The 19,985-nt window shown below is 63.1% G+C and overlaps 1 protein-coding gene across 1 annotated transcript in view; it reads left to right on the top strand.

Annotated features, from left to right (window-relative positions):
• LOC137455225 (hydrocephalus-inducing protein homolog) overlaps positions 1–19,193 on the top strand; it is a 60,205-nt gene extending 41,012 nt beyond the window's left edge. Inside the window, exons 40-63 of the mRNA XM_068165846.1 lie at positions 393–534; positions 1,117–1,222; positions 1,926–2,450; positions 2,897–3,079; positions 3,344–3,546; positions 3,695–3,877; positions 4,086–4,205; positions 5,390–5,549; positions 5,661–5,833; positions 6,262–6,460; positions 7,063–7,162; positions 7,664–7,763; positions 8,838–9,006; positions 9,570–9,808; positions 10,657–10,729; positions 10,993–11,197; positions 11,561–11,799; positions 12,444–12,595; positions 13,764–13,956; positions 14,760–14,865; positions 15,455–15,718; positions 16,335–16,477; positions 17,024–17,242; positions 18,746–19,193. Coding sequence (XP_068021947.1) covers positions 393–534; positions 1,117–1,222; positions 1,926–2,450; positions 2,897–3,079; positions 3,344–3,546; positions 3,695–3,877; positions 4,086–4,205; positions 5,390–5,549; positions 5,661–5,833; positions 6,262–6,460; positions 7,063–7,162; positions 7,664–7,763; positions 8,838–9,006; positions 9,570–9,808; positions 10,657–10,729; positions 10,993–11,197; positions 11,561–11,799; positions 12,444–12,595; positions 13,764–13,956; positions 14,760–14,865; positions 15,455–15,718; positions 16,335–16,477; positions 17,024–17,242; positions 18,746–18,904 — 4,355 coding nt within the window. The 3' untranslated portion in view covers positions 18,905–19,193. The remainder of the gene's footprint in view (positions 1–392; positions 535–1,116; positions 1,223–1,925; positions 2,451–2,896; positions 3,080–3,343; positions 3,547–3,694; positions 3,878–4,085; positions 4,206–5,389; positions 5,550–5,660; positions 5,834–6,261; positions 6,461–7,062; positions 7,163–7,663; positions 7,764–8,837; positions 9,007–9,569; positions 9,809–10,656; positions 10,730–10,992; positions 11,198–11,560; positions 11,800–12,443; positions 12,596–13,763; positions 13,957–14,759; positions 14,866–15,454; positions 15,719–16,334; positions 16,478–17,023; positions 17,243–18,745) is intronic.
• The last annotated feature ends 792 nt before the right edge of the window (positions 19,194–19,985 follow it).

Raw genomic sequence — 19,985 nt, 5'->3', positions numbered from 1 at the left:
GGCTTCTCCCCTCAGCCCTCAGCCCTGCCCAGGTGGAGCTGGCTCACAGCACAGCTGGGGAGAGGTGTTTGTAGGAAGCCTTCAGCCTCCTTCCTGCTGCCAGCACAGCAGGGCTGAGGCTGGGAGACTTCTCTCAGGCTGCAGCACTGCAGCTGGGGCCCAAGTGCAGGCTGCTGGGGCTGAGTGTCTGAGCAGCAGCCAGCTGTGCCCCACGCTGGGGCCTGAGCCCAGCAAGGCAGAGGAGCTGCCAGCCTGGCGCTAGCTTGGGGCTCTGGAGCTGGGAGCAGGGCTGGGAGCTCCCTGCTAGCTGCCGGCAGGGGGCTGGGCTGGGGCTCCTCTCCGCTCCCCCAGCACAGCTCTGCTGATGCTCTCTCCTCTGACCCCTGCTGCAGGCCGGGAGCAGGAAGCTGCAGCCAGGAGGGAGGAAGCCCTGCTCTGGGAGCTGGGGGAGGAGGAGTTTGCTGCCCTCCCGCAGCAGCAGCAAGCTCAGCTGGAGAGCAGGATCCGGCAGCTCCAGCGGCAGAGGAAGCAGAGGTCTGTAAGGCTTCTGTGGGGAGCTGCCCAGCACAGGCTCCCGGAGAGGTGTCCCTGCTCTGGGGAGCTGGGCTGAGCTCGGGGGGGTTCCGGAGGAGAGCCCCAAAGTGGCGATGCCGAGCGGCACAGGGGTGGTGCCTTCCCCCTGCCTGGCTGCCGGCAGAGGAGAGAGCTTCCTGCTGGGGGCTGAGAACATCTCCTGCTCCTGCTGGTGCCGAGGCCTCGGGCTCAGAGCCTGCTGCAGGCAGCTGGGCTCTGGGCTTGCCTTGCCCTCGCCCTTCGGAGGCTCTCTGAGTTCGTGGCCTCGGTTGCCATCCCCTTCAGCCCTCCCTCCCCCAAGCAGGGGGGATGTGCTGTGGGGCTGTGTGAGGCACAGCTGTGTGAGGCCAGAGAGCAGAGGTTTGCCTGGGTCACAGCTGGGCTCCAGCAGGACTCCTGTTTTGCAGGAGGGGAGCTCCTGCAGCCTCTGGGTGCTGTGACTGTGCTCTGGAAGGAGCAGGCTGTGCCCAGGGAGAAGGGCTGAGGAAGCCCAGGGCTGTGGGGGTGACTCTCAAGAGCTCTTTTCCCTTTGCCTCGCTGCAGGCTGCAGCTGGCTAGAGAGCAGCAGGAGCAGCAGCAGCGCTGCAAGGAGGCAGAGGAGCTGGAGCAGCAGGGCAAAGGCAGAGGGAAGAGAAGCCTGGTCAGGCAGGTGGGTGGCTGTGTGAGCAAGAGCCCTGGGCACCTTGCTGCTGAGCTGCAGCACTGCTGAGAGCCCAGCAGCCCCAGGCCCTGCTGGGCAGCCTGCTCCTGCTTGGGGCTGTGCTGGGAGACAGCAGCTGCTGCCTGCTGCTGCCTGCTGCTGCTTCCCTGGGGGCTTTGCCACGGCCCTGTGGCTGAGCTGCTCTTCTGGGATCAGGCTGCCTCTGAGTCCTGGCTCCACACAACTCCAGGCATGCCCTGGGAAGGCCTGGATGGCTTTGCTCCAGCGTTTCTCCCTGCCTTGCCTGTGCCCTGCAGCCCTGAGCCAGGTCCCCTCTGGGAAGTGAGGTCTGCTCCTGCCTGTCTGGCAGGAGAGAGCAGCAGGGCCAGCAGCAGGGCCCAGGTGTCGCTTGCCAAAGAGTCAGGGGTGCTGAGCAGCCCAGAAAGGAGCCCCAGGGCCTGCCCAGGAGGAAGGAGGGCTCTGGAGTTCCCTGCTGGGCTTGGAGCAGCTCCTCGGTTGCTGCCTCCTCGTGGGTCTGGCGCCGAGGCCTTGGGTTTCAGTGGAGCTCCAGTGGGTGCCAGCTGCCTTCTGGCCTGGGATTTGTAGAGCACCTAGCACAGGTCTGGGGTGAGGCTTGGGCTGCTCTTGCCAAGATCTTCAGTGTCCTGCAGCTTGGAAATGCTGATGGCTTTCTCCTGCTCCTCCTGCCCAGAGCACAAAGACATCGAGCGGCAGCAGCAAGGAGGCCCCCGGCAGGCAGCAGAGCATCCCCAAGAGGAGGACCGAGAAGGGCTCTGCCCAGGAGTGCTCAGCCTCTGCTGCCCCTGGCAGGGAAGAAGAAGAGCAGCAGAGCAAGCTGGGCCTGGCAGACAGCTGCTCAGGGGAGCAGAGCGAGCAGAGCTTGGCCCTGCGGTTCCAGAGCTACGAGGCGTCACGGCAGCATGTGGCTCATCTCTTGTCCTGCTGGGACAGGGTGCAGGGTGTCCCTGCAGAGCCAGGGGTGCTGCAGCCAGCAGGCCAGCAGCAGCCTTCCCCCCGCCTCAGGAGGCAGAAGTCTAGAAAGGAGCTCCAGAAGAGGCTGGGGGAGCGCAAGCTGGCCCAGCTGGAAGGGGAAGGTGCAGCAGGGGCAGGCGGCGGCCAGGCAGTCGGGGTGCCCTGCCTAGACATCGAGGTGCTGAGCTGTGCAGATGTGCTGAGCACCATCCTGGAGAGCAGGAGGCTGCCAAGGCCGGAGCAGGTAGAGCCCCGCGAGGCTCAGCGCCGGAGCCTGCCCCAGGGGGGCCCTGGGGCCTTGTGTCCCAGCGGGTGCCAAGGGCACAGAGCCTTGCCCAGGCTGCTGCTGCTGCCCCACAGCAGCCTTGTGGCTTGGCTGGGGGCAGCCAGGGAGTGCTCTCTGTGCAGGCCTCCTGCCTGCCAGCTGCTCTCCCGGTCTGGAGAGCAAGGTGGTGCCAGGCCAGCTCCAGGGCACTGCTTCCTTCAGCTGAGCCACTCAGAGCAGAGATTCCTCTGCAGGTGCCCCCTGTGGGCCCTGGCCCTGCTCTGGAGCCTGCCCAGCAGCCTGGGCTGGGGCTGGGGCTGTGCTCCACCTCCCTCCATCAGAGCTGGCCAACAGCTGAGTGTCTTTCAGGAGGGGTGAGAATGGAGGTGCCGGGAGCATGACCGAGGTTTGCTCTTCTGCCCTAGGTCCTGGATGAGCTGGGCCTGGGTCCCTCAGGGCCCCCCCTGCCCCCCACTGCTTTCTACTCTGTGGCTCACTACCCAGCCAAGAGAGAGCTGCCTGTGGCAGAGGCCGAGCAGCACTTTGTCCTCCTGCCACAAGGTGCCCCAGGGCCAGAAGAGGAGGCTGCTTCTGTGCGCACAGTGAAGGTGCCAGGGCTGGCTGGGGGCAGGGGGGGTGGCAAAGGCTCAGAGTGGAAGGGCAGTGAAGAGGTGCCAGGGCCCCAGGCCTGCAGCCATCCCTTCTGGCTGTCCAGAAGAGAGAGAGCTCTGCTCTCTGCCCTGAGCACAGGGCAAGTCTGGGAGGGAGAGAGCCTCCCCTGAGGGGGTGCTGCCCCTGTGCTCTGCTGAGCCCCCCCTGCAGGGCTGGCTCTCAGGGCACATTTCCCTTTGCTCTCTCCCTTTGGGCTGAAGTTCTCAGAGGAGCAGGGAGCCCCAGGCAGAGGCCACTGGAGGGGGGCAAGAGCCTCCAGCAGCCAGGAAGCTGTGAGGAGGAAGCGGAGCTCTGGGGATGGCAGGAGAGCTCTGCGCAGGTCAGCCACGGTAGCCTCCATCCATCCCTCTGAGGAGGGCCGAAGGCCCACGGGCACTGTGCCAGCCCCAGAGAGCTGTGCCAGGTGAGCCGTGGGGGAGGAGGGATCCCTCTGCTTCAGGGCCAGCTTGCCAAGGAGGCTGCTGAGCCCAGCTCCCCCCCAGCAAGTGCCCAGCTCCTCCTGCTCTCCTTTGCTCCTCAGCAGTGCCTGAAGGTTCCTCTTTCCCTGCCAGGAGCAGCAGCTACCGCTGGGTAGTGCCTGCCCAGGGCCAGGTGGTGCTGCAGGTCCACTTCAGCTCGGCGCTGCTGGGCAGCTTTGAGCAGAGGCTGCACTTTGAGCTGCTGGGCACCAAGCGCCCCTACCAGCTGCACTGCAGGGGCAGCTGCCTGTACCCCACCATCAGCCAGGAGCCACGGTAAGGCTGGCCCCTGGGGCCATCCCGCTCTGCTGCCCCTGAGCTCAGAGCTGAGACTCTGCCCCTCAGCCCCCCAGCCCCCCAGCAGCTCTTGCTGTGCTTGGAGCTGGGCAGCGCTGCTGCTGCCTCGGCCAGCGCTCAGAGTGGGGGCTCTGGGAGCAGGTGTTGTGCTCAGAGCATCTCACAGCTCCTCACTCCCTGTGCCCAGGGAGGTGTTTCCTCGCTGCAGGCAGAGCAAGGCAGCTGAGGCCATCCTCTCCAAGGAGTATGTGCTGGGCACCAGGGTGTTCCACTTCGGGCCGCTGCTGTGTGGCAAGGCCAGGGAGCGGTAGGTACTGCCCAGCCCAGCCGTGCTGCTTGCATGCAGGGGGGGTTGAGAAGGGATCTGCAGCACCTTGTGCTCTCAGGAACCTGCTCCCAGGGGCACGATTCAGGGCAGGCCCAGGCAGAGAGCTGGGGCTTTGGTGGCTTTGGAGGAGCACAGCTCTGGCAGCTTGAGCACCTAGCAGGCACAGGAGGCTTGGAGGAGCTGGGGAGGGATGGAGCTGCTCTTCCTGCCTGGGGGCTGCCTTGGTGGCCAGAGCCACGTGCTGCCTGCAGCCTGAAGGCAGCTGGGGGTCACTTGTCAGCCCCCACCTCAGCTTCAGCAGCTTTGTGGTGTTATTTCAAGTGCTGGGAGCTCTGTGGGCAGCCTGAAGGGAAGGCTTTCTCTGCTGATGCTTTGTGGAGCCTCCATGACTCTGCAGTGTCAGCAAGCCAGGATGGTTGGAGCTGTCAGCAGGGGACACAGACACCTGCAGAGCAGGAGAAATGGGCTTTCCACTTCCCTGATCCTCACTGCTGGATCCAGTCTGGCCTCAGAGTCTTGTCCCTGGAGCTGCTGCCATCTTCCTGCTCTTCACTTCCCTCTTTCCCTGCTTTCAGGGTTAGGAATGAAGTTTTGTCTGCAGGGGGGCTCTGGAGAGCTGGTGGCATTTGGACCCCCCAGGGAAGTGCAATTCCAAGTGTTTAAAAGCCAGGAGAGGATTTGGCCAGGCTGAGGAATTGCCCTTTTTGCCCTTTTCTCTCCACACTCTGTCCCAGCCCCGAGCCAAGAGGCATTTGTTAACGCTGGGACTCCTCTTGGGAATCCCCCCCTCAGCCTCAGGCTCAGCCAGCAGCTGGGCCAAGGCAGTCTGCTGGCTGCTGTGGAAGAGAGGAGCTGAGCTCTTTCAAACCTCCTGTCCCAGCCTTTCTGGGAAGCCTGCAGGGAAGGCAAGCCAGCAGAGGAGGGGAGGAATCCAGGTGCCTGCTGTGCTGCTCTTTGTGCAGGCACCTTTGGGGTCCTGGTGTGCAGAAGGCCTCTGGAGGTGGCCTGTGCACAGCTCTGGGATGGAGGCAGCAAGTGTGGGCTGGGCACTGAGGGAAGCTGGGAATGAAGGCAGGCAGCATGCAAAGTGCCCCTGGAGGTGAGGCTTTCTCTGAGGCTGCTTGTTGGAGCTGCCCTGCAGCCTTTGCCCCTTCTGTGGCCAGGTCCAAGGCTGTGCTGCAGGCTGGCAACCGCGAGCAGCTCTCCATCCGCAACGTCAGCCCCTGGGAGGCAGAGGTGCACTTCTCCTGGGAGCGGGGTGGCAGCAGGGGCACCTTCCTCTTGGAGCCTGCCAGCATGAAGCTGCAGCCTTATGAGAAGCAGGTAGGGGCCAGGCAGGTGGCAGCAGCAGCAGCAGCAGCAGCAGAGGCCAGGAGCCGTTCCTCCTGCTCACTGGAGGCTCTTCTGTGTTTCTCTTTGCGGGGCTGGGGCCAGGAGCTGAGCGTCTGGGCCTACCCCACTGCAGTTGGCCTGGTGGAGGACAGCCTCATCTGCCGCATCAAGGACAACCCAGAGCCAGTGGTCTTCCAGCTGTGCTGCCAGGGGGTGCAGGTGAAGCTGGAGGTCAGCCCCAGGCAGCTGCATTTCGCCAGGGTGCTGCTGCACAGGTCAGTCAGGCCAGGGGCACTGTGCCGGGGGTGGCTCTGCTGCAACTTGCCTTCCCCTCCCCTTGCCGTGTGGCTGCTGAGATGGGAGCCTGGCCAGCAGCCCTCTGGCTGCCAGCACTTGCCAGCCTCTTGCTCAGCCTTCCTTGCTGCCTTGGAGGTGCCAGGGCAGCCCCCAGCGCTGCTGCCCCGCTGCATTTGCATCTCCCCTGCTGGTGCAGAGGGAGCGGAGGAGCTGCTCTGGCTCTGGCTCTGCCTCCCGTGGCATCCCCTTCTGCCGGCCGGCTCTGCCCCAGGGCCTGGCCTCTGGGGCTTGTGGCAAAGAGCCGAGCCCGAAGGCTGGTTTCAGCGCCGCGGGGAGGGCTGCTGCCGGCGGCAGGGCTGCCGCTGTGCCCCCCAGCAGCTGGCACGGAGCCTTGGTGTCTCTGCAGGGAGCAGAGCAGGATGCTGCTGCTGCGGAACAACTGCCCCCTGCCGGTGGCCTGGAGGCTCAGCGGGCTGGAGAGCCTCGGCCAGAGCTTCTGGGTGTCGCAGAGCCAGGGCACGGTCGGGCCCCGCTCGGAGCTGGCCGTGCAGCTGTGCTTCAGGGCCAGCAAGCCTCTGAGCGTGGAGAAGAAGATCCGCTTGGAGGTGAGGGCGCAGGGCCCTGCCTGGCAGCGCTGGGCAGAGTGCTCTGGGCCCTGCAGCCTGTGCCTGAAGGCCCAAGGAGGAGCCCTCAGCAGATGCCTTTGTCCCCACCTTGCCTGGGCCCTTAGCAGCAAGAGCCCCTGGCTGGAGGATGCTGCTTGGCAATCTCTCAGTGCTGAGCAAGGGCTGAAGGGTGGGGGGCGAGAGGCTGGGGCCAGGCTTTGGCAGCAGTGCCCAGCAACAGGCCAAGGGGCAATGGGCAGAAAGCAGAAGCCAGGAGGTTGCAGCATCTGTCTTGTGAGGCTGCTGGAGCCCTGCAGCTGGCTGCCCAGAGAGCTTGTGGAGTCTCCTGCTCAGGCTCTTAAGGCAGAGCAAAGAAATCTCTGCCTGGGTTTTGCTGCCTGTGGTTGAGAGGCTGCCTTGCAGGGAGGCTGCTGTGTGCTGAGAGAGAGAGTTGGGTGTCATTGCCACCTGCTCTGGGACACCTTGTGGGTGCCTCCCAGGGGCTTTACACACAGCTGCTGGAGACAAGAGCTCCTCAGGTGGTGCCTGCCAGAAACACTGAGGAGAAGGACTCCAGCAGGGTTTGTGTCTTGGTGCCTCAGGTTTCAGATGCAGAAAATGTCCAGGGTGTGGTGCAGGTGGAGAACATCCAGGTCCTGGCCGAGGCCTACGAAGTTGCTCTGAACATCACCCTGCCTGAAGGTCAGTGGCTGGCCCCAGAGCAGAGGAGTTCAGATGGATTGCATGGCCTTGGCAAGGGGGGAGGGGATGGGAGGGGACAGCAGTGCAGCCTGGCACGGATCCATGACACAGGCCTCTTGCCAGCTGTGTGGAGTAAAGCCCTGTCAGGCCACACAGAGCTTTGCCTCTCTCATCTCTGGCCCTTGCAGTGTGCCCCTTCCTGTTGGTTTGATGTGGGGGCTTTGGAACAGCAGGGGTGTGCAGAAGCAGCTGGCAGCTGCTGAGGGCTCAGCACAGCACATCAAGTGGTTGGAGCTGTGCTTGGAAGCAGGGAGGTGGAGGCTGAGCTCCTTGGCTGCCAAGCCCTGCAGCTCCTCTCTCAAGAAGAAGAGAAAGGGCAGCAAAGGAGCCAGGGCAAAGTTGCAAGGCTGGCAAGTTGCTGAGCAGGGCTTGGTCCCAGCTGAGATCTCCAAATGTTTGTCTCCTCCCCATCCCCTCCCTCGCTCTGGGGGTGTCCTGCAGGTGCAGAGGGCTGCCTGGACTTTGGAGTCCTGAACGTCCTGGGGAGTGCCAAGCAAGTGCTGACCCTGAGGAACCAAGGGCAGTGCAAGCTTGCATACAGGTTGGTCCAGCTGCCTGCTCTGGGAGTGCCTGGGGCCACCACCTGCCCAGGCCTGCATTCTGCTCCTCTGCATGGCTGGAGGCTGTTGCCCTGCTGGGGGTGAGCACTGGCACTGTCCTGAGCTCCAGGCTCCAGCCACAGCCCAGTTGCTCACAGCTCAGCAGGCAGCAGAAGGAGAGACCCAGCCCCTGGGCTCTGTGGTGCAGGAAGAAGAGTGTGGCCAGCAGGTCAGGGGACATTCTCCTCTGCCTTTCCTCTGCCCTAGGGAGAGCACATCTGGAGTCCTGGCTCCAGGTCTGGGCTCCCCAGTTCAGGAGAGACTGGGAACTGCTGGGGAGAGTCCAACAGAGACTAGAGAGATGCTGAGGGGCCTGGAGCAGCTCTGTGAGGAGCAAAGGCTGAGAGCCCTGGGGCTGAGAGCCTGCAGAAGAGCAGCCCCAGAGGGGAGCTGAGCAATGCTCAGCAAGAGACAAAGGAGCTGTGGGGGGCAAGAGGCTGGGGCCAGGCTCTGCTCAGTGGTGCCCAGGGACAGGAGAAGGGGCAGTGGGCACAAAGTGGAGCCCAGGAGGTTCCATGTGAAGAGGAGGAGAAAGTTGTTTGGTGTGAGGGTGCTGGAGGCCTGGAGCAGGCTGCCCAGAGAGGTTGTGGAGTCTCCTGGTGTGGAGAGCTTCCAACCCCCCCTGGGCACTGTGCTGCTGGGCAAGCTGCTGTGGGTGCCCTGCTGGAGCAGGGGCTTGGACTGATGATGCCCAGAGGTCCCTTCCAACCCCTCCATGCTGGGTTCCAGGGTTCTGTGCCCCTGAAGTCGAGGCCAGTCCCTGCTGAGCTCTGTTGCCCTCCTTCCAGGGCCAAGTCCTTTCTCTTCAGGAGACTCTTTAGAGCAGGATGAAAAGCCTGGGGGTGGAGGGCAGCTGGCAGCACTCAGCACTGCCTGGCTCTGCCAGGAGCTGGGGCTGGCCTCTTGCCTTTTGTTGCTTGTCACTGGTGCCATGCCCAGTGCTGGCTGTGCTGCTGGCCCCTGGGCTGCTCACTGCAGAGATCTTCTCCTCCCTTCCTCCTTCCTTCCCTGCCCAGGTTCAGGCTGCGTCCCGCAGGCCCCAGCACCCAGGACCTGGCCTCCCACTTCACTGTGCAGCCCCAGCAGGGCCTGCTGCCTCTCTCTGAGCGCCCTGTCGCTGTCCAGCTGCTCTTCCACCCTCAGAGGGAGCTCAGCATTGAGGACAAAGCCGTGCTGCTGTGCCAGGTGAGCTGCCTGGGGCGGGCAGGGTGAGCACAGCCGGGCTGAGGGGGGCAGGAGGACATGGCTCTGCTGGAAGGAGAGCTTCAGCTGGGGACTCTTCTCTCCTCTGTGCACAGCAAAGGCTTTCAGAAAGCAGCTGTGCTCCTTCCTGCCTGCCAGGGCCTGGAGGGGCCAGGAAGAAAGCTGGGGCCAGACTTTTGCCCAGGGCTGATGCTTTGGAAGTAGAAGAGGGAGATGGAGGCTGGAGAGGAGGAGGAGGAGGAGAAAATGTTTGACACTGAGGGGGGAGAGAGCCTGGCCCAGGCTGGGCAGAGAGGGGGGAGCTGCCCCATCCCTGGGAGCGTTGCAGGGCAGGCTGTCTGGGGCTCTGGAGCACCTGCTGTGGTGCTGCTCAGCTGAGCAGCTGCTGAGGGCCTGCAGGGAGGTTGAGCAATGACTCTTCCAAGGCCTTCCAGGCTGGGCAGAGAGGCTGGAAATGCAGCTCTGGAGGAGGCCTCCAAAGCAGGGCAGGAGTTGCTGGGCGGCTGGGCTGTGCTGCCAGGACAGAGGCCGCTCTCTGCTTGCAGGTGCTGGAGCCCAGCCTGCGTGCAGGAGGGGAGCCCGTGGCCAGCATCCCAGTGAGGCTCTCAGCCAGAGCTGTGCTCAGCCAGTACAGCATCAGCCCTGCGGCGCTGCTCGACTGCGGGGCCATGGCCAGCGGCACCAGGAGAGCCTGCAGCTTCCTGCTGCACAACACAGGCCTCCTGCCCTTCCAGTTCCTCATCTGCAGAGCAGAGCAGGGGGCAGCTGAGCCCACAGAGCAAGGGTGAGAGAAGGCCTGCAGCAGCCTTCCTGCTGGAGGGGGCCCCACAGCAGGGCTGGGCTGTGGCAGGCAGGACACACAACCAGGCTGCGCTGTGCCTCCTGGCCTCGGCTTTGGCTTCCTGGCTCCCAGGCCATTGAGGTGCTGGAGTGTGGCCAGAGCAGGGCAAGAGGGCTGCTGAGGGGCCTGGAGCACGTGGGCTGTGAGGAGCAGCTGAGGGAGCTGGGGGAGGGCTTCAGCCTGGAGAAGAGGAGGCTCAGGGGAGCCCTTCTGGCTCTCTCCAGCTGCCTGCAGGGAGCTTGGAGCCAGGTGGGGCTTGGTGATTTCTCCCAAGCGACAGGAGAAGAGGAAAAGGCCTCAGGTTGTGCCAGGGGAGGGTTAGGGTGGCCATGAGGAAGAACTTCTTCCCCTGGAAGGTTGTCAAGGCCTGGCCCAGGCTGCCCAGGCCAGTGGTGGAGTCCCTGTCCCTGTCCCTGGAGGGCTTTCAAAGCTGCTGCTGAGGGCCATGGAACAGTGGTGCCCTGGTAGTGCTGGGCTCAGGGCTGGACTGGCTGATCTGCAAGGTCCCTTCCAGCCAAGCAAGTCCATCTTCTGTGAGCCCTGGCTTATTGCCTGCCTGTGCAACTGGCTTGTGAGCAGGGTGTAGAAAGAGGCCCCAGGATCCTCCTGGGGATCCTCCTGGCCCTGGGGCTGGAGCCCATCTGTCCATCAGCTGCAGGCAGAGGTGGTGCAGGGGGCATGAAGAGCAGGAGGACTTTCCTGCAGGGGGAGGAAGCTTTGGCTTTGCAGGGGGGCAGGAGGAGCTGAGCCTGAGGGATGTTCTCTGCTCTCCCCTCTGGTGCACCCCAAAGGAAGTCCTCCCAGGCCCAGCGGAGGCAGAGCTTGGAGGGAACCTCTGCTGCAGCCAGGCTGAGCTGCAGGCAGGTGAGTGGCTGCTGCTGCCCAGCACAGGCTCCTCCACACTGTGCCCAGGCTGGGGGCTTGTCCCCATGGCGTGGGACACGCTCTGCATGCTGGGCCTGCACCTCTGCTTGGCTTCTTTCTCCCCTCCTGGGCTGTGCTCTGGGCCACGGAGTCCTCCCTGCCTGCCCTGGGCCCAGCTGCAGGCCGAGGCCTGGAGTCCTCCTTGCTGGGAGGCTGAGGGGGAGGCTGTTGGCCATCAGCCTCTGCTGGCTCTCTCTCTGCAGGCTGGCCTCACCCTGGGCATGTTCACTGTGTCCCCTGCCTTTGGCTGCATCCTTGCTGGGGAGCAGCAGCTGGTGAGAGTGGATTGCGCCGCGGGGCCGCCAGGGCCGTGCCAGGAGCAGCTGCTCATCGACATCAGCCACAGGGACCCCAGGGACAACCCTCTTGGCATCCCCTACACCCTGCTGGCCGAGTCCTGCCTTCCAGGTAGGTGCTGCCCACAGCTGCCTGGGGCCAGGCTGCTGCTGCTCAGCACCCAGCCTCAGTCCTGGCAGAGAGCAGCCAGCCTGAGCCCGAGCTCCCCTCTCAGCCTCCTCGCAGGTTCTTGTCAGCTCCAGCAGTGGGAGAGGCTGGGAGGGCTGCATGGAAGGAGCAGAAGAAAGCCTTTGGTGCTCAGGGTGCCTGAGCTCCCTCCTGACAGGCAGCTCCCCTAGCCAGGGCTGGCTTTGGCAGCTGCCTGGGCAGAAAGGGCTTCTCCAAGGGCGGGAGAGGCCCCCAGGGGGCCCCAGGGGCAGCTCAGCAGGAAGCTTCTCCTTGCTCAGCCCTCCCTCTGCTCTGCTCCGCTCGCAGCCTTCGTGGTCGATGACATCGAGGCCATCTTTGAGGGGCACCAGATCTGCAGCAGCAGCAACCTCTGCCCAGGCCTGCAGAGAGGGCAGGAGCAGCAGGGAGTCTTCCTCACCGACCAGAGGAAGTTCCTCTTCCCTGACGTGCTGGTGGGGCAGCGGGCCACGGCGCGCTTCAGCATCTGCAACAGGAACAGAGTCCCCTGTGATGTGCTGCTCTCCATCAAAGCCAGCCCCAGGAAGGTAGGGACAGGAGGCCTTGGGCACTCTGCAGCCTGCCTGACAGCTGCCCTCTTCCCCAGCCTCATGGCTTCCTCTTGCCCAGGCTAGGCCAGCTCAGCTGACAGCTGGGCTGCATTCAGCGTGTCCCAGGCAAGGCTTTAGCTCAAGGCCCCTGGGTGCTTGGGGGGAGAGCTGGGGCCTTGTGAGCCTCTCCTGGAAGCACAGAGAGAGGAGGAGCTTGCCCTCAACTTTGAGCCAGGGCTCCCAGCAGAGCCTTTTGGGGGGGGCTCAGCCTCTTCTCCCAGGGAGCAAGTGCTGGGACAAGAGGCCATGGCCTCAGGTTGTGCCAGGGGAGGGTTAGGTTGGACACGAGGAGCAATTTCCTCCCCTGGAGGCTTCTCAAGGCCTGGCCCAGGCTGCCCAAGGCATCTGCAGGGGGGTTTCAAAGCCGTGGAGCTGTGGTGCTGAGGGCCATGGTTTGGGCTTGCTGGCAGCCCCCTGGCTCAGCACTGCTTGGGGTTACCCCCTGAGATGGAAAGAGCCTGTCCAAGGCAACAGGCAGGGGGCCAGGCTGCCTGGGGCTGCTCCTCCTCATCCATGCATGGCTGAGGCAGCAGCACCTGGGGAGAAGCTTCCTCCTAAGCCTCCTCTCTTGGCTCCCCAAGCTGAAGAGCCGCCCTGGCCAGGTGTTCCAGGTGGATCCTGCCCAGCTGTGTGTGCCCAGCTGCTCCCAGGCCTTTGCCACTGTCACCTTCAGCCCACAGAAGGTGCAGAGGTACCAGTGCACCTTTGAGGCCTGCCTTGATGCTCAGAGAAGGTAAGTCACCTCAGGAGAGCTTGGGAGGGAGCTTCCTGACGGCTTCTGGCTCTTGGAGTGGCCTTGGGCAGAGTGCTTAGCACCCCAGCAGGGAGGGGTTTGGAAGGGACCTCTGGGGCTCAGCCAGCCCAACCCCCCTGCCTGAGCAGGGCCCCCACAGCAGCTTGCCCAGGATCCCAGGGTGCAGGGGGGGTTGGAATCTCTGCAGAGGAGACTCCCCAAGCTCTCTGGGCAGCCTGCTGCAGGGCTCCAGCAGCCTCCCACTCAAGATCCCCTCTGGGGCTGCTCTTCTCCAGGCTCAGCAGCCCCAGGGCTCTCAGCCTCTGCTGCCCACAGGGATGCTGCAGGGAAATCAGCAGCTGTGGCTCTGAGCTCCAGCAGAGCAGGGAAGGCAATGTCCTGCTGCAGCCTGCAGCAGGGACTGTGAGGGCAGTGGGACATTGACCCAGGCTGCCCAGAGAGGTGGGAGCTGCCCCCTGCTCAGCACCACTGCAGCTCAGGTTGGTTGTGGCTCTCAGCAAGCTGCTGGAGCTGCAGCTGTCCCTGCTGCCTGCAGGGGCTTGGGCTGGATGAGCTTCCAAGGTCCCTTCCAAGGCAAAGCATTGCAGGCTTCTGTGAGCCCGAGGAGCCAGCAGGGGGTGGGGGACTCGGGCAGCAGTGGAGCTGTGCAGCTCCAGCTGAGCTGGAGCTTGCCAAGGACAAAGGATTGGCTGCAGTGGCTCTGTGCCCCGAGGCAGCTGCCCTTGCTGCCTCCTTGCTGCTGTGCTGAGGAGGTGATCTGCTGGATCTCCTGGGGGGCACGAAGAGCTCTGGTGCTGAAGGAGCCATTGGCTCCCCTCTGACAGAGCTCAGCTCCTCTGCCCTGGGCCCCCTGTGTGGCCTGGGCCTGCCCTGCCCTGGCCCAGCCCTTGAGTGGCTGAGCTGGGGCCAGGTCCAGCAGCTTGCTGCCCTGAGGAGCAGCTCCTTGGAGATCAGCTCCCTGCTGGGGTCACTGAGTTGTGCCTCTGGCTTGGCCACTTCCTGCCGCTCCGCTCCTGCTGCGGGAGGAGAGGAGCCAGGGGGAGCTGTGTCCTGGGGGCCAGGAGCCCCAGGCAGGGCAAGGGCAGCAGCTGGCCCTGGCCTCCCTGCTTGCCAAGTGAGCAATGGCTCTGCTGCCCCTCTCCTGCAGCCCTGCAGCAGGCAGAGCACAGAGCCTGAGCTTCGAGATCAGCGGCGAGGGGAAGGTGCCGGAGGTGAGGGTCCTGCGCCCGGCGCGGAGGGACAGGAGAGGGAACCCCCTGCTGCTCTTCAGGAAGCTGCCCCTGGGGGCCTGGGAGAAGCTGCCCCTGGTCCTGCAGAACTCCGGCCCTGTCCCTGCCCAGGTGAGCAGCTGCTGAGGGAACTCTGCTCGGGGAACAAGGCTGCTGCTGGGGAGGAGAGGGCCCAGCGCAGCCGGGGGGGTGGGCAGGTGCCCCACGGCTCTGCAGGTGCCCTTGGAGCCCAAAGGAAAGCCTTGGCTTGTGCTCAGAGCCCCTCTGTGGCAGGAGGACGACCTCCTGAGCTTCTGCTGTGGCAAAGCAGTGGGCAGAGGCCTGTTGCCAGCAGCTGCCTCCAGGAAGGTGCCCTCAGCCCTTCCCTTGTGTCCTCCTCTCCTTGGCCTCGGCTGCTGCTGGCCTTGCCGCTCCTGAGCCAGCCCTGGGGCTTGTGCTGCTTCCTTGCTCCCTGCCTCAGGGAACAGCCTGGGAAGGGGCCTCAGAAAGTCTGCTGGAAGCCCCTGGCTGCCTTCTGCTTGCCAGGAAGGAGTTCCTCTGAGAGAGGCTTTGGAGGGGCAGGGCTTCCCCAGGCTCCCTTCTCCCCTTTTGGCTGGGCTGGAGGTCATCCTCCTGTCCTGCTGGCACTGGCTTGGCTCTGCTCCTGCTTTACCAGGCTCTGCTGAGCCTCACTTGTGGCTTAGTCCCCTTGTGCTCCTCACTTTGGGCCCTCCTGTCCTGCCTGCTGCTGTTTCCATCAGCTCCCAGGGGCTGTGGAGCCTTGGCTTTGGTCTGGTTTCACTCCAGCCTTGTGCTCAGAGCTGTGTTGGAAGGGGGGCAGCACCCTGGGCTCCCTGTGGTGGGACAGCAGCAGCGTGGGCTCAGGCCCTGGGCCATGCTGTGCCCACCCCAGTGTGCTCCTGCTCTTTTCCCAGGTGCTGCTGGACCTGCTAGATGAGGAGGGAGCTTTCTCCTTGAAAGCCAGGCCCAGCACCAAGTGCCTCTACCAGGCTGTGGGCATGGAGGACTCTGCTGGAGAAGGTGAAGTCCTGGAGCATGAGATGTGCTCACCCCCCCCGGGAGAATTCCTCTCCTGCTGCTGGCTTGGCCAAGCAGCAAGCAGCTGCTGGCCCTGGGCTGTGTCCTGGGGCTCTCTGGGCTCTTGCAGAGGGACTCTCTGCAGGGTTGCAGGTTTCCTTCTGGCAAGCTCTGGGAAGTGTTTCTCTTCCTCTGGACATGGGGGCTTGAGTCCTGGGGGGCTGTCAGCACCTCAGTGGAGCATCTGAGCTCTCTGCTGCTGCAGGTGGGGAGTCCCCAGCCTGGCAGGAGGCAGCCCCTGAGCCCACAGCCAGCCAGCCAAAGCCCAAGGCACTCTCTGAGTCAGCTCTGCTGAAGGCAGGAGCTGGCTGGCTGCAGCTTGAGCCAGAGCTGAGTGCTGAGCTGAGCTGAGGGCAAGCAGCAGGGAGCTTGCTGCTGGGGTCCCAGCCTTGTGAGCCTGGGAGGAAGGTCTGGGAGCATTGGTGAGGCAGGCTGTGCCTAGAGGCAGCTGGGCTTGAAGCTGGGCTTCCTCTTGTGCAGCATGGGAATGTTTGCAGTGCCTCACCTGTCCCTGCTGTCCATCTCTGTGCAGAGAGGAAGCTCCACACTGCTTCCCTGCTCCTGCAGTGTGGGCAGGCAGCAGAACTGGAGGTGCTCTTCAGAGCCAGCCTGCCCCAACGCCTGGAAGGGAAGCTGCAGCTGGCAGTGCTGGACAACCCTGCTGGGGCCAGCACCATCAGGCTGCTGGGGGCAGGCTGCCAGGAGGACTTCAGCCTGGACAACATCCAGGGGCTGGTGGCAGACAGGGAGGAGGAGAACCTCCCTGAGAGCAGCCTGGAGGAGGACAGCCTGGAGGGTAAGAGGAGAGGCTGCCAGGCCGGAGCAGGGCACAGGAATCTCCAGGGCTGGGCTCAGGCTGTGCCGGCGCAGGGCTGGCCCAGATTTAGCAGCCAGCTGCTGTCCCCTGCTGGAGCCTGCAGAGCAGCCTTGCTTGGCAGCCCCAGGGAAGCTGGCCTGCCCAGGCAGGAGCTTGCAGGCCAGCAGGGAGGGCTCCCAGAGAGCAGCTTTGGGCTGAGGACCTCTGCAAGGAGGCCTGCCAGCCCCCGGGGTGCTGTGCAGAGCACAGCTGATCCTCTGTGTCCTCTGGGGGTGGACTGCTGCTGGCTAAGGAATTGCTCACAGCCAGAGGGCAGTGATCAGCAGTGTCCAGATGGAGACTGGGGACGAGGGGTGTCCCTCAGGGCTCCATGCTGGGCCCAGAGCAGCCCTGCAGAGAAGGCCTTGGGGGTGCAGAGGGTGAAAGTCTGCCCAGGAGCTGCCCCCTGAGCTCACAGCCCAGGCCCAGCCACGTCCTGGGCTGCAGGTGCCAGAGGAAGGAAGGCTTGGAGAAGGCAGAGCCCTGAGTGTCTGTGGTGTAAGGGGGCAGCTGGGTCTGCCTGCACACTGAGACCTTTCTCTCTCCTTGCCAACAGCTGCCCCAGGGCACCACATCCAGTTTGGGGCCTGTGCCCTGGGCACCCCCTGCTCCGTGACCTTCAGCCTCACCAACCGCAGCAGGGAGCAGGCCCTGCGCTTCCAGTGGCTGCCTGAGGCCCCCTTCCACTTCTGCCCCCAGGTGAGCCTGGCTGTCTCTGCCCCCCTGCTGCCCACCCCCTGCCTGGCTGTCTCTGCCCCCCTGCTGCCCACCCCCTGCCTGGCTGTCTCTGCCCCCCTGCTGCCCACCCCCTGCCTGGCTGTCTCTGCCCCCCTGCTGCTCACCCCCTGCCTGGCTGTCTCTGCCCCCCTGCTGCCCACCCCCTGCCTGGCTGTCTCTGCCCCCCAGCTGCCCACCCCCTGCCTGGCAGCTTCCCAGGAGCTACTGGGGAGCCACCAGGGAGCAGTGAGAGCTCCTTTCAGTGCCACCCAGGAGCTGCCCTCCCTGGTTTGCTGGGGCCAGAAGAGGCTCCATGCTGTGGGAGGTGGCATCCTGTGGTGCTGTTCCTCTCTAGCAAAGCCCAGATGAATACTCAGTCAGATGCAGTTTCACACAGTCCCAGCATGCTGGGGTTGGAAGGGACCTCTGGGCATCATCAGTCCAAGCCCCTGCTCCAGCAGGGCACCCACAGCCTGCCTGGCCTTGGCAGTGATCCCAGGTTGGTCTTGGCTCTCTGCTTCTCCCTAGGTGGGGCACCTGCATGCTGGCTGTGCCAAAGATGTTACAGTCACCTTGCAGTCAGAAGTGGAGGTCACCTTCCAGAGGCACCCTGTGAGGTGTCTCCTGTCCAGGATCTGCTTCCAGCTGCCCCCAGAGGAGGTCCCTGACTGGGACGACCGCCTGGGCACCCTCAAGTGGGTGGATACCACCAGGGCCCCAGGTGCCAGCTGGCCTCTCAAGAAGAAGGTGAGAAGCACAGCAGCCAAAGCTCCCTGAGCTGCCCCAAGAGGAGCTGCTGCTGGCAGCAGATCTCCCTCTCTGCTGGCCAAGAGCTGCTCTTCCTCCTGGCACTGACTCCATCCCTGAGGGCAAGCAGCAGAGTGTGTGAGAGGGGAGGAGGCTGCTGGGGGCTCTGAGGGCTCAGCCAAGGTGGGGAAGTCTCTGACAAGAGAGGCTTTGGCCACAGGCAAAGCCTAAGCCAAGAGCTGAAGTGTTGCAGCCTGTGTTGGGTGGGAGCTCACAGTTTTGAACACATTTGCCCAGCCTGCTGCAGCTTGGAAGGGCCCTCTGGAGCTCAGCCAGTCCAACCCCCTGCTCAAGCAGGGCACCACCAGCAGCTTGCCCAGCAGCACAGGGGCCAGGGGGGGTGGGGAGCTGTGCAGAGAAGGAGATTGCACAACCCCTCTGGGCAGCCTGCTCCAGGCCTCCAGCACCCTCCCACCAAAGCCTCTTCTCCTCCTGGGTGGCAGTTTGTGCCCATTGCCCCTTGGCTGTCCCTGGGCACCACTGAGCAGAGTCTGGCCCCTGCCTCTTGCCTCCCACCCCCTGCCCTCCACTTGAGCTGTTGGTCAGCACTGAGCAGATCTCCATTCCCTGGAGGGCAGATCTCTCTCTCTGCTTCAGTGCCTTTGCACTCCCAAGGAGTTCAAGCCCCTGCTGCTTGCTTTGGGGTGCAGAGCAGCAGCAGCAGCACTCTGCTGTGTGTGCTGAGCAGCTCCCTGGCCCCTTGGGGCTGAGCTCTGAGCCTTGTCTGCACCAAGCAGGGCAGCAGAGCTGGCCAGGCCTCTGGAGAACAGGGCTGATGCTTGGCCTCCACAGGCATCCAGGTCTTTCCCAACCCAACCCTCCTCTGCTGTTGGCTGTGGGCTCTCTGCTGGGGGGATCTCAGCAGCAGCTCCTGCTCTGCCTTTCCTGCTTGTCCAACACACTGCTCTTGGCTGCTGCCTCTGCCCCAGCTGCTGGGCCATTGTCAGACCTGGGCCCCAAAGCTTCTTGCCCAGCAGAGGGACAGCACTCAGAGACTTCCCAAAGGAGTTGGTTCCCAGCCCCCAGTGCCCTTTCCCAGCCCCCAGCAGCGTGGCTGATGCCCCAAAGGAGACTTCTCTCTGGGAAATCCTTGCTGCTAGGACAGGAAGGAAAAGGAGCTGCTGGAGCTGCTCCTTCTTGGGCTGCTCCAGCCCCAGAGCTCCAGGAGGGAAACTGACTCCTGCAGGAGTTTCTAGGGGCCAGGAAAAGCAAGGTCAGGCCCTGGGAGCCAGGGGCAGTCCCCAGGGCTGTGTTTGCAGCGCTGGTGGCTTTGGGCAGCAGGTGACCCCCAGCCTCCAGCAGTAGGCTCTCCTGCTGCCCTCTCTGGGGGCTGAGGCCTGGGGATGGCCTTGGTGGCCCCTGGGTGTGGCTGCTGCTGGAGGCTCCCTGCTCAGCCTGGCTCTCTGGGCTCTGCTCAGTGACTCTTCCCTCTTCTCTTGGCAGGTGCTGGAGCCAGAGGCAGAGCCAGCTCACACTGTGCTGGAGGGCAGCAGCCGCGAGGTGCAGCTTCTCCTCAGCGCTGTTGTCACCGGCGCTGAGCTCCAGCTGCCCCCAGAGGAGCTGGGGAAGCCTTCCTCTGCCTCCAACCCATTCAGAACATAAGGCTCCTCCTGCTTCAGAGGCAGGTTGGAAACATGGAGCTGAGTCACCAAGGAGTCAAGATCATTTCCCCTCGTACTTGTGACAATTCCATAGTCATTCTGGAGCATGTAATGCCAGCATTTGTCATTCATCACTTTCTGTCAGAGAATGTCTGTCTCTTTTTTTTGTCCTTCTTGTTCACTATTTAATTTGTCAGTAGTTTGTGGTGTGGGGTTTTTATGTGATTAAAAAACACCATAATAAATATGACATCAAACAAATCATTCAGAGCTAGCCAAGGATCTGTAACACAGCTCCACATCTCTAGTAGAAAGGAACGTCTCTTTGCTTTCAATACAGGCAAGCCAATCCATTACGAACTGAGACCACACCTAAGCCTCTGCTTCCTTCTCTTCTCCCCAGACTCCATGTGAACAATCAGAGTGCTTTATGCTTGTGTGTGTGCCAGTGCCTATTCAATATGCAAACTAATACAACACTAAAACTCCCGCCATTACCACGTTCAAATCCTCCCTTCACTTGCAAATCAATTTATCTGCCTACAGCTCCGTCCCAGTCTGTAAATAACCCTCCTGCAGCAGACTGCTCCACCTCCAGCCAAAGAATCCAGAGCAAACCCACTTTGCTAAGGGTGTTTAAGTACCAACAGCTAGGATATTATCTTCTTATCACACCGTAGAACAGGGGGTAAGACAACAAAAGCAGCAGCAGGACGACAGCTCTTGTTCTCGCTTCGACACAGCTTACTGTCTTAAACAGCCTGAGCACTCTCTGATGGCTTTCGTTGCTACTTCAGTTCATCACAAAACAGAGGTGTTCAGCCAAATCCTGCTTCCCAGCACACTCAGTATGATTATCCTCAGTCTCATTTTTCTTCCCACAGTCTGCATATGATTCACATGAAGTATGCAGAATAAATGGGATCTCTTTATATGCACCTAAAGACCCTCTAATGATTTACTGCAGCACTGGTTTGGGAAGGTCGCTGCAGTCTGTAGCTGCAGTCTAAGCAAAGCAGTGTCACTTATCAAAAGGAACTAAGAAGTGCTCCTCTTTAACCCAGCAGTGTGCACCAGGAATG

The sequence above is a fragment of the Melanerpes formicivorus genome, unplaced genomic scaffold (assembly GCF_026170545.1).
Source record: "Melanerpes formicivorus ecotype bairdi unplaced genomic scaffold, bMelFor1.0.p_v2 SCAF_93, whole genome shotgun sequence".
Taxonomy (NCBI): Eukaryota; Metazoa; Chordata; class Aves; order Piciformes; family Picidae; genus Melanerpes; species Melanerpes formicivorus.
The sequence above is the reverse complement of the archived record's forward strand: the minus strand, read 5'-3'. Positions and strand labels throughout refer to the sequence as shown.